Source organism: Brassica rapa, chromosome A04 (assembly GCF_000309985.2).
Source record: "Brassica rapa cultivar Chiifu-401-42 chromosome A04, CAAS_Brap_v3.01, whole genome shotgun sequence".
NCBI lineage: Eukaryota > Viridiplantae > Streptophyta > Magnoliopsida > Brassicales > Brassicaceae > Brassica > Brassica rapa.
In genome coordinates this window covers 2,512,193-2,530,384 of record NC_024798.2, presented here as the reverse complement: position 1 = coordinate 2,530,384, position 18,192 = coordinate 2,512,193, and the positions used below count along the sequence as shown (strand labels likewise).

General features: G+C 34.3%; 2 protein-coding genes across 4 annotated transcripts; both read right to left on the bottom strand.

Moving 5' to 3' along the window:
• Nucleotides 1-4,226: 4,226 nt before the first annotated feature.
• LOC103863109 (protein HESO1) lies at nucleotides 4,227-11,073 on the bottom strand. 3 transcript variants are annotated; one of them, XM_009140860.2, is made up of 10 exons: nucleotides 7,996-11,070; nucleotides 7,219-7,290; nucleotides 6,491-6,755; nucleotides 6,230-6,409; nucleotides 6,046-6,138; nucleotides 5,770-5,952; nucleotides 5,581-5,683; nucleotides 5,317-5,499; nucleotides 4,886-5,241; nucleotides 4,227-4,796 (listed from the first exon to the last, which is right to left on the bottom strand). In XM_009140860.2, the coding sequence occupies exons 3-10, from the start codon at nucleotides 6,734-6,736 to the stop codon at nucleotides 4,530-4,532; spliced, it is 1,611 nt and encodes a 536-aa protein (XP_009139108.1). In that variant the 5' UTR covers nucleotides 6,737-6,755; nucleotides 7,219-7,290; nucleotides 7,996-11,070; the 3' UTR covers nucleotides 4,227-4,529. The 3 variants fall into 3 exon arrangements, with proteins under 3 accessions (XP_009139108.1, XP_033146521.1, XP_033146522.1); XM_033290630.1 differs by having other exon boundaries at nucleotides 5,317-5,683; nucleotides 7,996-11,073; XM_033290631.1 differs by having other exon boundaries at nucleotides 5,317-5,683; nucleotides 7,219-11,073.
• Nucleotides 7,914-13,545, bottom strand: LOC117133643. Its single transcript, XM_033290347.1, has 4 exons — nucleotides 13,246-13,545; nucleotides 13,078-13,171; nucleotides 7,996-8,053; nucleotides 7,914-7,918 (listed from the first exon to the last, which is right to left on the bottom strand). The coding sequence occupies exons 1-4, from the start codon at nucleotides 13,491-13,493 to the stop codon at nucleotides 7,914-7,916; spliced, it is 405 nt and encodes a 134-aa protein (XP_033146238.1). The 5' UTR covers nucleotides 13,494-13,545.
• Between the last annotated feature and the right edge of the window lie 4,647 nt (nucleotides 13,546-18,192).

Sequence of the window (18,192 nt, the reverse complement as noted above, 5' to 3'; positions counted from 1 at the left end):
AATTAATTTCGTAATTATTAATATAATATGATTATACATTAATATTGATTGAATTTTTATTATAACAAATAAATAAAAATTCTTTGCTATTTTTATAAATTTTATAATATATTATATAAAATAGAAGTACTATATGAATTAAATAAAACAAAACTATACAAAATTGGTAAATTAACCTATTATATAAAGAAATATTCGTCAATTCAGACATAATACATAATATTTAGATGTCAAAAAAAATTGCTTTCAAAAAAATAAATAAAATAAACTATCATTGCTTTCATTTAAATAAATAAAAAACTATCATTTATTGTTAAAAAAGAGTAAAATTCATAAAGTATGTATATTTTATACAAAAAATATTAGCATATGTTAAAATTTTATTTCTACAACTATATATTGTTTAATTAATTTGAAACTCACAACAAAATATTATCTAAAATGATTATATACAAAATATTATAGTCATAGCTAACTTTTAGTTTATGTGTTATTTACAAAATAGGATATCAGGAAAATAATAATTCAAAAGATATTAATGAAAAATCTATTTTAACTACAAATTTATTGAGAGTGGTATTTTAAATATTTTATGTTGTGACACCTACTGATATCTCTATGTTTTTCATTACAAAGTATGGTTTATTGCGCGTTTTTTTTATCATTCAACAATAGTGTCTAAAACAAAGTAAAAAGTATAAAACAAATGATTATATATTAATAATACTGAATAAAAAACTAACAACAAAATTATAAAGTTACACAATATATTACAATAAAATGTAAATCACATATTTAAAATATTTACGATAATTTTAAATGTATACATGTATAAAATAAAAATATATTCGCACGAACATACGGGTTAAACTCTAGTTCGTAGTTAAAATTAGGTTTGCTCTGCTCGTTTGGTGTCAATAATCCAAAAGAAAACGTCTTTCTCGTATTTGTTAGTTTATTTTTAAATGCTATCATCTTGTAAAACGCTATAGTACCTTCTGCTGTGCTTATAAAAATAAAAGAATGTTCATATAGATGAAGATCAAGCTCATGAGAAAGGAAAAAAACGAAGATCTCCTTAACTCAATAGTATATTAATCAGCCGTGTTGGAGAGAAAATCCCACATTTGAAATATATAAAGGATCTTTGAATAATATATAAAGGACTTGAGTTATTCCATTTACCGCCAATTGATTTTAAATTAGAAGCACAAGAAACTTATTATGGTATCTTTAGAAAGATTCGTCGTCCATGTACGGCTGGGCCGCCATGCTTCTGTTTTGACAGTTCGACTCATTCTAAACTATAGTACTACTTTTATGCGATCATTCTGATCTCGTTCTTTAATTTCTTCTTATAGCATGGAGCTTATATATGATAAAGTTATGTGTATGTATATATATATATATAAACAAACTATAAATGCAGGCAGGGGCGGACTTAGGGCTGAAGGAGGTGTGGCATGTGCCCCACACTAAATTATTTTTCTCCCATGATAATTAGTAATAAGCTTTATCTAAGTACTCACTTAAACTCAACATTAGTTATCAGAATTTGGTTAGTGCCCCACACCAAAAACAATCCTGCGTCCGCCCCTGAATGCAGGTAAATATCATTTCAGGCTAGAGATGGAATATACATATATTAAGCTCATACTCAATATATAGCTGGGGTTAGTAGTATAAAGCACAAGCATCAAGCGTATTTGAATATTCTCCATCTATATCTCGTTCATCCCGTATTAGAAATGCGGCCGTAGTTCTCTATAGGTGTGTCAAAAGGCAAGTCATTTTTCTGGGTGTATACCGATCATCTATATATTAATTGAGAAATATTACTACTTATTTTTGTAGTCACGTGTCATCAATAAGATGATTATTAAAATCATTAGAGAAATAGGCTGACCATCTAATTATATAATAAGTTTTTTTTATTAAACTAATCATAAATTCATTATTAAAGTTTTTTTATAATTTCCTTAAATAAAAGTTACGGAATTGCGTAATGTGGCTAAAATATATACGACAATTAATAATTTTGAATAATAAAGATTTGATAAAAAAAAATTAGTGTATCTTCTATCATATTTGTTTAATTTTAAACTATTTAAATAAATTAAACCACCACAATAATCATATAATAAAATTTTAATTTTTTATGTATATGTTATATTTTGAATTTTTAAAAGCAATTATAAATTACTAAATTGTTAAAAGTCTCACATTCAAATTTTGTGATCCATGGTTTAAAATTTTTGTTATGATAAAATACAAATGATTACAAAATTATATAAGTAAAAAGTCTAATTTGATTAATTATTAATATTATAATATATATATACTTTGAACAATTTTTTGATAAAAACTTTGAACGAACATTGACAACTTAATTTAAACTTTTTTATATAAATTACTAAAACTATTAACCCCCAAAAAAATTTTGTTATCAATAATTTAAAATTTTTCTTTAAAAGATACAAATGATCAAAAAAACATATGAGTAGAAAATATTATTTAATAGACATTAATATTAAAAATATACTATGTATATTAATATTATTTAAATTTATTTATGTATCTTATCAAATAGAAAAAAAATATTCAATATATATTTATTATTTCATAACATGTAAAAATACATAATACATAAAATTAAGTTGATATATAACAGGCGCGGATCTTAACCTAGTTTTGGTGTACCTGGGAAGCTGTCTTGGATGGCTCTCTTCAATCATTATGGTGAGAAGTTTCTCCTTATTGCTCAAACTCTTATTTATTCTGTTTTTGACTTATACTTATTTACCACGACGGTCACATGTACTTTTCTCATCCCCCATGCAGTATCAAGTTCTGATGTGTAGTCCCTTGTAGCGCATTCAGATCAAAAGATTTCAACTGTGATTGTGTACAACTTTTTGTATTTTATAACACATGAAAGCTGCTGTTATTCACCCTGGTTGTACAAAACCTACAACATGTGTTAAAATTGAAGAGATCTTGTATCTTTTTTTTTGAACAACGAGATCTTGTACAAAATAAAGAAATGCTTTTAAGGCCATTTTGTTTCCGTAGAAGCTAAAATTGAAGAGATCTTGTATAAAAGGTAGTATATCTAGTAACATTCATATACGTTTTTCCTGTTTGTATGGGTGTTGGAAGCAGTTGGCAGCTCGGCGCACACCTGATGATATCAACGATACATAGACAAGGTGAAAATCTCTTGGCACTTGGCGTTTCATTTGCTCTTTAATATAAGATTTGAGTAGTTTATGAACATTGAGTTGCTTGGAAATGGATTGTTTTTATTTAAATCATAATCTTATTGCTTTATTCTCTCTCTCTCTCTCTTTTGTTGTTTACGAAGTATGACTACAATTACTGGTTTGCATAAGAATTGAGCTACATATGCTGGACCTGTTACAGTTGAAGTACTGATCACAGTCGTTTACATTGCATTAGATCTGGATATTGTGGTCTTGATCTTCTTTTACATCCTTGATTTAAGCTCTACCTCCTGGTTCTCCTGCAGGCATCAATCCACATTTGATTGGTTGTGATGTAAGAAACATGACCGCTTAAACTTTTCAGATTTTGAGCAATAAGGATGTCATTGCTGTAACCCAAGGTGAACATCCATCTTTTTTATACTTGTTAGCTTAACTGCTTACATGATTTTCGGCATATCCATTGTAGAATCTGAGAATACTTCTGGTTGCATAGCCACTTGGTGTTCAAGGAAGGAAAATTCAAGCTAATGGAAAGGATGATTATCAACCGGTTTGACTTAGGTGCCACAAGTGTGGTTAGTGACCAACTGGTAGCTTCTCCCTGGAAACGTTATTATAATCATGCAACCATTACATCATCATCAGATATGGTTGGTCTTGAATCTACCATTAGCGTCTTGGTTCGAGATTTGTGGCAGCACAAAGATGTAACCCACATTGCGTCCGTCTCCTTTTGAAGCTCAAGTAGACGCGCATGACTGTTACAAGCTCACTCCCAGGAAATATCACACACTGATCTACAGTCTCTTCTTGTGAGGCATTCAAATCCAAAGATTTCCCCTGTGTGATTGTGAACAGCTTGTTGTGTATTTTGCAATGAAAGCTGTTTTTACCCTTACAACTTTCATAGGTCTGGTTATACAATACTTAGAACATGTGTGTTAATTTTTTAACTAAATATATAACTGCGTTTAGATCATTTGTTTCTGAAAAGTCTAAGAATGGCAAGAGATCTTGTATAAAAATTGATCAAGAATCAAAAGAAAGTAAACTCCAAGCAAAAGACAAATGGCAAATCAAATTTTTCAGTAACTTTTAATCTATACATACCACTAGTGTATGCACTGTCTTACCAACAATGAAGAAGATATCTCTCAAGAAACATTGATCAACAGAAAGTAATCAAGTTCCTGATGAATCTTTTAAATCCTAAAAAGAGTTTTCCATGCAATTAAAGATACAACATAGTTATCCTGAAGGTATACCAAGAGACCAACCAAAGATTCTGTCACAACACTAAAGTCAAGAACTCTTCAACTTTTGGGAGGTTTTGCTCTCTTCTTCTTTGCCATTCTCCATTTCCAGTGTTCTTGAAGATATAGAATCTCCTATGTTTTCTGGTGGTGAAGACTGACAAGGCTCTGAATTCACACATTCTTCTCCTTTGATACTGGCAGAAGAAGTAGACACTTCACCAGAAAGATTGCAGCTACTACTGGCTCCTATATGATGAGCTGCTGAGTTTCCAGCACCCGAACCTCTGAACCTGGCATGGTATAACTGTTGACTCTGCAACAACCAGTGAGCAAGAATTTTAGAAGATTGCAGCAACAAGTTAAAATTCTAAGCCAGTAATTCAGAAGCTAGAAATCACATACCATATCAGGAATATAAGTTCCTGTTCCTCTCCTCTTTCCCATGTTTTGAAAGCCATTAGGCTGCATTGAGGTTGAAGCATTCATGGCTCTTCGATAAAACTCGTTGTTTTGGTAACTCACAAGCCTTCCATAGTAACCTTCAAAGTCTCCACTGAGATCAGATAGTTCTGACCTTCCAGTACCAAACGCAGTAACAGGATCTTTCACATCTTGCCTTTGTCCCTTACCATTCCTCTCCAAAGCATTGCCAAAGTACTTCTCCAGTCTCCATCCAATGGTTTCACAAGGTAGTGAAAGAACATCTCTGAGCTTTCGAGCTCCCAGTGTAAAAGCATGTTTTACTCGTTTGACATTTCCTAACAAAATGTTTTTTTTTAAATAAACATTTTTATACTGGTACAAATGGTTATAGAACTTTATCAATAACGTACCTATTGTAACACTTTTTCCGAGGTTGTTGCTGTATTTAAGAGGATCAACTATGTTGAGCTGTTTGATAGGAAACTCAAGACCATTTGTTTCAACAGATTTCGTTGGAGCAGGATATAACTTTACACAATCTCTTACAAACTTCTGGTCAAGCAATAACTCCTGCCTATTTTCTGGAGAAGCCGCTGTAAAAGGGATAGAGAGAGAGAGAATCAAACCCAAAACATCAAATAAGAAGTGTTTGCGGTTTTTAACATCATCCTTACCCATAAGTTCTGGAAGACGAGATATTGGCACAGGACCACTGAGACTGATACAGTAGTTGCTCCAATCGAATGAACCATAGTAATCCAAGAACTTGTAGAGAACCTGTTGAAGAATATGACTTTAATCTCATCTTTTGCATATATCAATTGTAGACGATGCTAAAGCTCCAGAGAAATTAGAGTAATTACCGATAAAGGGCCAGATAATGATGAGTGAAATAGGTTGATGATGTACAAGACTAGTATTGACAATGCATATGTTGAGAACAATCCCATGTTGGCACCAAGAATTCTGCTCTCATAATAGCACCAAGCTTTAATTAAGATGATGCTACGCTTAAAAAGATGATCTCTTCCAAAGAGTTGGTCAACCTAAAAATACATCAGAATAAATATTAGAAACTCAAGTGACTACAAATATGTTTACTAGACTTCTAGAGCCTACTCTTGAACAGGTGATGGTACCTGTTCCAGAAAACATAAAGCACATAGACCCGCCATTTGATTAAAGGAGATATCAACAGCAATGTTCCTGATGTTGCATTTTATGACCTTGACCTACAATCCATAAGGGCAAAAGTTCACGATAATAATGTTTTCTGGAGCAGTCTTAGTACAAAAGCAAAGCTGAAACCAAAAGGAAACAAACCTGTGCAGGGATAAACTTAACATCAGTTACATCGAATTCAGGTTTTCCTTCTTCACTCTTAAGTGTATTATACATTTTTTCAAAGAATTTATCCTCCATATCTTGCTTAGTTATGACCGTCATATCAATATCTCCATCTGGGAGATATGTTTTCAGTGGCACTGAACCAAATGAAAATACCTGTAGATACAAATTGCACTTTGAAAATTAAAGAACATAAAAACAATCAAGAGTGTTAGATTTAATTGGGGTTTCAATAACCTCGATTCCATCATGACTCTTGATTAGAGCTCGTACGTAATCAATGATTTCATTCCTATTTCTATCTGAAACATAGAAAGGTTGGATAATGCTTAGTATCTCATGAGCTCTCTCTTCTGCAATCATCCAAGACTCCTCAGCTATCATGGGTGAACCCCCTTCAGCTTGGGCTGTTGTCAGCGACGGTGAGCATGATAAATGAGACGAAGATGATGAAACTGACAATCTTTTTTGATTATCACCCATTAGAGTATAACTGCGATATCTACAAAGAAGTTTCAAAAGAAAAAAAAATGACTTTACTAGAATCACATTATATAAAGAAATGTATACTAAAGCAAAAGAAATGAAGATGGTTGTCTAATTATTTAAGCTTCGAGATTAGGTCCCAACATATTAGACGAGAAGAAGAAGATCAAATTAGTGAATAATACCAAAAAGAGAGTGAGTGATATACATTCTAAGGAAAGAGAATAAAAGTCGAAACAAAGCATGACAATATAGCTTTTCAAATCCAAATAGAACACTGGAATAATCTATTAATTGAAAAAGAGAATGGGAAAACCATGATACGTCAGTTGCGTGATGATTAACTAACTATACGGCAAAAATGAGCTCAGAGTTCTCAGTCGTATCTTCCAAAGTCAAACATGTTTTTGTTCGTGCACATCGGTAAAAGCAGAAAACCTTTTTTAATATAAATCGAGGTTTAAGTATCGAAAGAGTACCTGCTGCGGATTTAGTCCATGTGTCTTGAGATTCTTGGGGCTAATCTGCGAATATTCAATATGCTTTAATACCTGCAACAAATATATAAAATTCATGTTTTTTAACTATTAAAAATCAAAATTTTGGAACAGGGTTTATGATTATAAGTAATCTACATGACATTTGACATGAAAACAATTTGGGGGAAAATCTCAACTTTTCGTTTTGGTACAATCTTTAAGCTTTAACAAAAGGACAACGAAGATAGCTTAAGACAAAAGTCAAGACCCCACACAAATAAACAAAAAACGAGAATCAACAACACAAATCTTCAGAAACAAACCGATTCTATTGCGAAAGACAATTTCGAGGCAAACTATGATTCTAACCAATGGAAATGCTTAAGATTAAGCAAAGATTAATTCACCTCGAGACAAAAATTTCGAGCGTTTGAGTTTTTAGATCTTATGGATATATATAATACAAACACACACGGTTTCACCAACTTTATTCAAACCCACAAAAACCTTACATGGAAAAAATAATATTCCGATAAGACCAAAGCAGCGATGAATGATATAAAACTGATAGCAATTTTTTTTTTGTATCAAGAGAAACCGAAACGGTAATTAAAAATATAGAAGTTTGGAGGATAAGAATTGGGTGAATTATATAGAAGAAAATATGGAAGTTTCAGAAAAGTGTGAGACCTAAATCAATCTACCATTTTTGTATCATTGCAAAAAGAATTAAACTTCACCACCTCCTACAAAAAGAGGAAGATTTGATTTTATTACCTTCTTCATCATCGTTGAACGAGACTCCAGAGAAAACCTCTGTGATTAAGCAAACCCCCTATTTTTTCCAGAGTCAAGATACAGAAACACAATTTCCATGGAAGGGAAGAAAAAATGCGTATCGTATTCTTAGGTGGTATAGGCTGTAGACGATCATACGCGTTTAAAAGTGGGACCTACAAATCATAAGCGTGATGACGTGGGTGCTGGTACGAGGTTAATTTGATGACGTGGCTTAACACTTTTTGTTAATATGATACAAAGGCTTCTTCCACACTAGTAGCGTCAGGACCAGGCCCGGCTATGAAAAAGGTGGCCCATGTTCCTTATTAATTTCATCTGAAATTAGTAGATGATTTTAAAATTGAACCCTTGATTTATAAACTTTAAAACCATAAAATAATAAAGAAATTTAAAATAAAATGAGTGGGATCATGTGCATTTGCAATCTCAGAGACGAAAATGGAAGTTTCAACCATAATTCACACTAGATCTTGACCCGCACGGACGTCGGATTTAATTTGCGTTCAATGTAAATTTATAAACCATTGATTTTATAAAATATCCATTTATATTTTTATGTTTTGTAAAATATATTTAGAGTATAATATATTATATTATAATATAAATGTTTGATAATAATTTTTTATCTGTACGAAATATTATATTTTTCAAAAAAAAATACTGAAAAAAAACAAACGAAACAAAATACTTTTTTTTTCTTCCCTCACTACAGAAAAAAAAAGAAAAAGCAAACTTATTGTATCAGCCTCAACCGTTACATACAGGCACAGCCATCCCACTACCTCTTCCATTACATCAACTTTAAATGAATAACTTCTACAAAAAAATTACTTATAAAATTACTGAAACTGTTTACTTCTTCCACGAAGTAACATATGTTTTCATCTCTCCTATCCTTTTGATTTGGAAGCCACAACATCATATATTCTTTTCATTTTTCTTCTATTGATAAAGACTATCCTTCAATCTAATAGTTTTTGAAGTTAGGGAAACGATCAAAAATGTGTACAAAATAATTTTTGCAAAAGATTAAGCAAAACTTACAGAAATTCACCGGTATACATTGGTAGGTGGTGCATACGAGTTCGTATTATAGTTATTTAGCAAATGATTTAGCATTAAAGTTATGTCTCAGCATTTAATTATTTGATGTTTTGCAGTTTTGAATTCTTTTTAATTTTGTTTTGCAGAAGAACCGATGTGTAACACTCCCGATCAGGAATAAATAAAAGTTAATTAGTTTGTCATGCACCAATCAAACAAGAACATACATGACGAACTAAGAACTCTAACCAGATCGAAGATACTACTACCACGGGCCCAAACATTTGATCCGAGGTTCCCAGATCAGATCCGAAATCCTAAGATCATATGTCCAAGAACATGTTTCCTAGCAATTCTAAGTTAAGGCTTTGCAACCCGAGTTTGAAACCGTTAGTTAGTTCGTCCCGGACTAGGACTAGTATCATATGGAATCCAAGCATTTCACAAACTTTTTTTTTTATTCATATATACTTTAAGTTCAACCACATCAAAATTTATACATGCTCGGCCGATGTTCCAAAACCATATCTTACATATTACAAAACGTACATGTTTGCAAAAGGTAGCAAATCTACACCAACAGCTTTGTGCTCCTCCGATCCCAAATGTAACCTACTCAAGTAAGTGGACTTTGTGTTTAGAGTCAATGGGCGCAAGAAGGACTGCCTCTCGCCATCGGCTTCACGAGTGGTTAGATCATTATCGATCATCGAGGACTGCCTCTCGCCATCGGCTTTTTAGACTTTGTGTTTAGAGTCAATGGGCGCAAGAAGGGAAAAAATCAATCCGACTTCCACTTACTTGAGTAATTTTTTCGGCTGTTACAAGATTTTTCCTTGTCTTCGTTTTATTCTTTAAAGATGGTTATTACACGATGTTACCACATCTTCATGCGACCATGAATTTCTTCCTCTAACCAAAGCTCTCGACTAAAATCGAAAGTCAATACGCAGACTAATTAAAAGTGAGATGAAGAGGTACGATTGTCAGAAAAATCAAACTTAATTACAAGGAGATTCGCTGCTTATGTTGAAGAAACAAAACGAGATATTCTAGTTTAAAGTCGACACAACAAAAGAAGAATGGAAAAGAAGGGAGACTCTCAACCCACATACCGCTCACCTTTTGATAAATAGGTCAGATGCAAAACCTTTTAACCATTCAAAGGAGCATTAAACAAAACTTTGCCAATAAATTCTTTTTCTCTCTTTAAACATCAATAAATCTTAAAAAACATTTTATGCTTGAAAATTCTTAAATATTAAATTTGTGCAATCTTTAAATGGCTATTCTAAACAGTATTTTATGTAATAAATATCATTCTCGTAACATATATAAGCATGTCTGGATAGGTTTGAGGCCATTTTGAATTCGGTAAAATAAAATAAGTAATCAGCTAAATATATTTACTTTTTTGTCGACAGCTAAATATATTCACATATAAAAATTATTAGCATACTATCTAAACTGCAATATTTCTTTTACTATATTTCACTAATAAATATACTAAAATGTCATGTATCATCAATTACTTCTTATAAGTATTCAGATTTATATATATGTAAAATAAATATTTTTTCTAGTTACAACACTTTTAAGTTGAACTAAAAAAAGAAGATGTTTTTGTTATCTATGAAGATTAAGAATAACATTTTAAATTTATTAAAAACAATGAAAGAACATCCGCGCGTATACGGAAGAAACATGCTAGTAAGTTAATAACGCATAAGTCATCTTACCAATCAAAATTTGCCACAATTCATATTTACAAAATTAAGAAAAATGAATTAAAAAGTAAAATGCTAAACAGAAACCGTAGAACGTTTTTATTTTTAAAGCAGCACACGACCTAAGATACTTTCTTTGTCCACAATCCTTTTCATTTCTTTTCCATACTCTAAAGTTCCTCAGGTTCAATAAACAAAGAAATTTCCAATTGGATTAAGTTTGGTAGTAGGGGCAGGAACATGAAGTCTTGGAGAAGGCAAACACTACAAGAAAACATCGGGATACTGAGGGAAAAAATCGTCGGTATGTCGTCGGAATAACGCTATTCCGAGGACATACCGACGAAAAAAGTCCTCGGAAATAACTCCTCGGAAATTCATAATTCCTCGGAATTCCGTCGGAATTTTCCGACGGAATTCCGAGGAAACAAAATTCCGAGGATACTCCAAGGACACGAAGTTCGTCGGAAGGTTCCTCGGAAAATACCGAGGGAATTCCGATGGCCCAATCCTCGGAAGTTTCGACGAAATATTCCTCGGAATGTTTATCGGAAAATACCGAGGAACATTTGTTCCTCGGACTTTTCCGAGAAACTCCTCTCCCTCGGAAAATTCCGAGGGAGTGGAGTTTCTCGGAAAATTCCGAGGAACTTAAAGTTCGTCGGAATTTGCCGAGGGGAGAAAGTTCCTCGGAATTTTCCGAGGAACTCCATTCCCTCGGAATTTTGAAAAAATTTATTTTTTTAAAAAATTTTTTTTTTTTTAAATTAATTTTATTTTTAAAAATTAAAATTTTTAAAATTTAAAATTAAAATTGAATAAAACATAAAATAAAACATAGTAGATAATATTCAAATTTAAATAAAACATTCAGAGTTTTTGGAAAAAAAAAAAACTACGGGTCTTGAATGTTCGGGAACGTCTCGTTCGGGTACATCCTCTTCATCATCTCCATCATCTGCTCGTTCAGCCTCTTCTGGGTCTCATAGCCCGCCTGTTGAGCTGCCATCTGAGTCTCCAACGCAGATATCCGATCATCCTTGTCCTTCAGCTGAGCCGTAAGAACTTCTGGATCAACATACGCATGTGGTGCAGAAGAAGGAGCAGCCGACCGGGAGCGACGACCCAAACCGACCAAACGTCCCTTTTTCTTTGGAACCGACTGAAATATAAATAACCAAGTTTAGATAATTTAAATTGATGATAAAATAAAAATCAAGAAATAATTAAATTGAACTTTTAAAAAAAAAAAACTTACCGATTCAACGATTTCGTTGATTCGAACCCGAGACAAGTTGGTCGAGGCCGTCGAATCGTCATCATCGGTTTGAAGCTGAGACACTTCGTCATACACCTGAGTTTGGACCAGGTCGACCACGTCCCTCACAAGACCATCATCAATCTGGCCGGTCTTCTTGTTGGTATACGCCCTTTTCATAAGGGCGAGATCATCAACTGGGTGGCCTTCATTTTCTTCCGCCTTGAAAAAAAATAAATTAGACAAACATTAGAAATTTGAAAATGCAAAAAAATAAAATTCTGAAACTTAAATAATTGAAGAAAAAGCGGTTGAGCTTACCATGCGATCCGCCAGAGTGGCAATAGATTGAGCACCCAAGTTATGCTTGTAGATGCCCTTTCCTTTACGGTCGCTCCTGCGGTTGTTGGAGTTGGTGGAAGAAGTTTCTTTCGTCTCTTCTTTATCCCAATGCGCACACAACTCCTTCCAGACCGTGTCGTTCATCGACTTTGGGACCTTTTAATTTAAAAAAAAAAAGTTTAATAATTTTAAAAATAGTTTAATAAATTAAAAATTGTTAATAAATTAAAAACTACCTTGTTTACTTCCCACTTCTTCTTCCACTCGTACATCTGCTTCCCATAGTTGTCCATAACTTTATGGACAAAATGGTGATAGATAGAGAGCGTATCATCGGCATTCCAGTTGAATTCTTGCTGAAATAGTTTAAAAATAGTTTTTAAGCACAAAAATATAATAGTTTAATAATTACAAAAATCGTCGTTTTAATAAATAAAAAATAGTTTAATAATTAAAAAATAATTTAATAATTACCAAAATAAGTTTTAATAATATTTAAAATGTCTAATAAATATAGAAATTAGTTTAATAATTACAAAAATAAGTTTTAATAATATTTAAAATGTCTAATAAATATAGAAAATAGTTTAATAATTACAAAAAATAGTTTTAATAATATAAAAAATATAATTTAAAAATTAGAATACTTACCGCAAACTGCTGAAACCACAGATGCTGCTTCTCGACAGGGAAGTGAGTGAAAGTCGGATGTCCGCTGTCGAGGGCCGAGTACATCATACGGTTGATCCATGCGCTGATCCCATTCCCGGATCGGTTGAACCTAATAAAAAAAAAATTATTAATAAAAAAATAGTTTAAATAAAAAATAGTTTAAAAAATAAAAGTTTAAATTACCATGTTTGACCATGTCCATGTGGATACTCAGTGAGATAGGGAAGATGGTCACGACCGGGCTGTCGAACCAACTCCGCAACCCTCATCACTCCCAGAGGACCGGGTGCAGCAGCGGGACCAGGAGCGGGTGCAGCAGCGGGAGCGGGAGCAGCAGGAGCGAGTAATGGAGAGGGAGATGTATGGTATGAGCTGTGGGGCGAAACGGAATCCTGAACATGGCTGGAAGAACCCCGAGACTGGCTCCCCATACCACCCCGGCTACGACGCTGGCGAGGCCGGATCTGATCATCATTAGACCTGTAAATTAAAAAAAAACATATTTAAAAATTAGTTCTAATAATTTTAATTAAAAAAAACAGTTTAAATAAAAAAAGTTTTAATAAATAAAAAATAGTTTAAAAATTTTAAAAATAGTTTAAATAAATCCCAAAAACATAATAATTACGAAAAATAGTTTTAAAAATGTTTAAAATGTTAAATAATTACAAAAATAGTTTTCATAATATTAAAAATGTTTAATAAATATAGAAATTTATATTTTACATATAAAATACAAAAAAAATGTTTTTAAATATTATATAAATGATTTTTAATCTTAAAAAAAGTTTTATAGATTTTAAAAATGTTTAATAAATATATAAATGAATTTAAAATGCAAAAAATAGATTTTATATACAAAAAACGTTTTCAATATATATATATAATTTCAAATTCGATTTTTATAACCACAAAATTAATAAAAACTAAAAAAAAAATTCAAATCAAGTGAAATACATAATCAAACTCGATTTTACACAAATCTACCATTCACCCTAACAAAATCTATAAATCTCATTCCAAAATCATCAAATCTACTTAAAAACCATACAAATCTAACCTAAAAGAGTGGGATAGGGTTCTTACATGATTATGGGGGAGGATTAGGGGAGATTCGCCGGAAAAACGCGAGAGAGAACGGTGGAGTCGCCGGAAATCGCGAGAGGAGAGGCTCAGCGGCGCGGAGAGAAAGAGAGAAATGGGGAAGAAGATCGGGCTCGCCCTAATATTATGAGGCGTCCGACGGAAACTATCCGTCGGAATTTCCTCGGAAATATTTAATATTTCCGTCGGAATTTCCTCGGAATTCTTTGATTCAATTTTCCCGAAATATTTGGCGGCTTGGTTTACCCGGTTAAATGAAAATATTCCGACGAACAAGGATTCCTCGGAATACCCTCGGTAATCTCCGAGGAATTTCTGAGGAACCAGGGTTTGGGGTTTTAAAACATCGATTATTTTCGCCGTATTTCATTTCTTATACAATTATAATGCATACCATTGAGGATTCTTTGTATAGATGATCATAAACCATGAAATAACACAATTTCAAAAATAATTGTAAGTATTCCCTTTACCGTTTATTAAAGTGTATAAGTGTTTCTCTTATGTTGTGTGGTTTTCGTTCATGCAATCGTAAAAGTGTTTGTTATTGGATAAAACACCAAAGTTCATAGTTCCAAACATCATAATCTGGTTATGACACTTAATGAAGGTTATATACGTGTTATTCAATCCGTAAAACGTTGTTTTCGATTTAAAACCCCCAGTTCCTCGGAATTTCCTCGGAATATACCGAGGAGATTCCGAGGAAATCCTTATGTTCGTCGGCATTTCCTCGGAATATACCGAGGAGATTCCGAGGAAAAAGAATCTATAATCAAATCCCCATCTCCTCGGAATTTCCTCGGAATTTTCCGAGGAAATGCCGACGAACATAAAGAGTTCCTCGGAATTTCCTCGGAATTTTCCGAGGGAATTCCGAGGAACTTGGGGTTTTCAATCGAGAAGATCTATTCCGAGGAAATTCCGAGGAAAACCTATCTGTCCTCGGAATTTCCTCGGAATTTTCCTTTAAAAAAAAAAAAAAAAAAGGTCGACGCTAGTCTGTTTCCGAGTCGTCATCACCAGATGAATCTGAATCTGGATCTTGGTGAAACTCTCCAATCACTGGTTCATCCTCTACGTGAACGGCGGCTTCTTCTCCGAAGTCAGTTAAATCGACTACAAGGCCAACTCCACCTAAATCTTCTGCTGCACTTAAGTTGCCGGATGTGCTTGGTTGTAGTGGGTCTTCCAGCTCAGAACTTCCCTGAACTCGGCCTCTCGGGTTGAGTCTTGTAACAGTAACCCATGGATCATCTCTGTTCCTTACCCGGGGGTACTTGATATAACAAACCTGATCGGCCTGAGAAGCAAGAATGAAAGGATCATAATATTGCAGCTTCCGTCTTGAATTTACTGATGTAACACCAAATGCATCTGTTCTCACACCTCGATCTGGAGTGTTGTCGTGCCAGTCACAATAGAAAACAGTACAGCGCAATCCAACCATGCCCAAATACTTGATTTCCAAAATCTCATTTATGTGTCCGTAGTATACATCATCTCCTGATGCAGAACAAACACCAGCATCGTAAGTCGTACTCGAACGTCTCCTCTTCTGAGTTGTGAATGCATATCCTCGAGTACAAAATCTCGGATATGACTTCACAACAAAGTTTGGTCCAACGACCATCTCGCGTATCCAATCGTCAAATGTTTCACCTCTGGCCAAACCATCACTCACATAAGTAAACATCCATCCACCAAATTCTCTCTGCTTCATTTCTTCTAGTTCGTCCTCTGTGGCGTATCTATATTCTAACCGCTTTTCTGCCATGAAAATCCTTTCATATTGAAGAACATCTTCGCAGTTGGTGAGTAAATATGTTTGCAAATGACTGCGCTCCTGATCAGTAAGTCGACGGTCCTTTGGTTTTCCGCTAAGTCGTCCAACGTCTGTGAAAATGTCTGGAACCTTCCAATGATATGTTGCCCGTTCGCCTCTATCATCATGCCGAGCAGGTCTTCTGTTTTTGGTCTGAACTTCTGCTGGAAAGTAGTACTCGGCAAAGTTTGAAGTTTCTTCATTGATCATCTGTGCGACTATAGACCCTTCCACCCTACTTAAATTTTTCACCATCTTCTTCAAATGGAACATATACCGCTCATACAGATACATCCATCTATACTGCACAGGACCACCAAGTTCCAATTCTCTTACCAGGTGAATAACAAGATGCTCCATAACATCAAAAAATGAGGGAGGAAATATCTTCTCAAGGTTGCACTGAATCACAGCTATGTTAGTCTTCAAATTTTCAATACCTTCAAGAGTCACTGATCTTGTGCATAAATCGCGGAAGAAACCACTTATCCCTGCAATTGCTTCATGAACATTTCGTGGTAATAGTTCCTTGAAGGCAAACGGAAGGAGACGCTGCATCATTACATGGCAATCATGGCTTTTCAAGCCAGTAAACTTTCCTTCCTTTCTGTCGATACAGTTACGCAAATTAGATGCGTAACCGTCTGGAAATTCCACATCGTTTGAAATCCAATCAAAGAACGCATCCTTTCCCGCTGCATCAAGTCGGTATATGGGAAAAGGAGCCCTACCACTCTCATCAACATGAAGTTCTGAACGAGCACATATATCGACTAAATCCAGTCTTGACTTCAAATTATCCTTTGTTTTACCTTGAACATTAAGGATCGTGTTCATGAGATTGTCAAAAAAGTTCTTCTCGATATGCATGACATCTAAATTATGCCTTAGTAGATGATCCTCCCAGTATGGCAGATCCCAAAAAATACTTTTTTTGTGCCAGTTATGTAGGTTTCCAACACCATCTACCGGAAAATGCTCATGTCCACCGACGTCTGGCGTCCTTTCTGCACCAAAATCTCTAAGTTGTGTCTTCAAATCTTTCCCACGAATTTCCGGAGGTGGACTGTCAAACACCCTCTTGTTCTTCGTAAACAAATTCCTACTTCTACGATATGGATGATCTGGTGGTAGAAATCTCCTGTGACAGTCAAACCAACACGTTTTCCTTCCGTGTTTTAGTTGGAAAGCATCAGTGTTATCTTGACAATATGGACATGATAGCCTTCCATGCGTTGTCCATCCAGATAACATACCATATGCTGGAAAATCACTTATTGTCCACATTAGTACTGCCCGCATTTGAAAGTTTTCTTTATACGAAACATCGTATGTTTCAGCACCTTGAGTCCATAGTTGTTGCAACTCATATATTAGTGGCTGAAGAAACACATCAAGTGATCTCTTAGGATGCTCTGGTCCGGGAACGAGAATCGAGAGAAACAAAAACTCTCGTCGCAAGCACAAGTTTGGGGGTAGGTTGTATGGTGTAAGAATGACTGGCCATAGAGAATACTGTCTTCCACTCTTGCCAAACGGGCTGAAACCATCAGTACATAATCCAAGGTAGACATTTCTTCTCTCATACGCAAAGTCGGGATACTTTGATTGGAAATGCTTCCACGCTTTTGCATCTGAAGGATGTCTGATCTCACCATCTGTTGAGTGCTCCGCATGCCATCTCATTGGTTGCGCTGTGCGTTCAGACAGATACAGCCTCTGCAACCTTTCCGTCAAAGGCAAATACCACATCCTTTTATATGGTACTGGAACTCTTCCACTCGTATCTTTATAACGAGGCTTCCCACAAAATTTGCATGAAACCCGCTGTTCATCCGCCCTCCAATAAATCATGCAGTTGTCTCTGCATACATCTATTACCTGATACGATAAACCAAGACCAGCTACGAGTTTCTGAACCTCGTAGTATGAGCCAGGAGCTACATTATCTTCGGGTAGAATACCTTTTACATAATCAGCAATCGCATCCACACAGTCTTCAGCCAAATTATAATCCGTCTTAATGCCCATCAATCTTGTAGCAGATGATAAAGCTGAATGACCATCTCTGCAACCTTCGTACAATGGTTGCTTTCCAGCATCCAACATATCATAAAATCTCCTAGCTTCGGCATTGGGTAAATCTTCCCCTCTAAAATGATCATTTACCATCTGCTCAGTACCTACACCGTAATCTACAT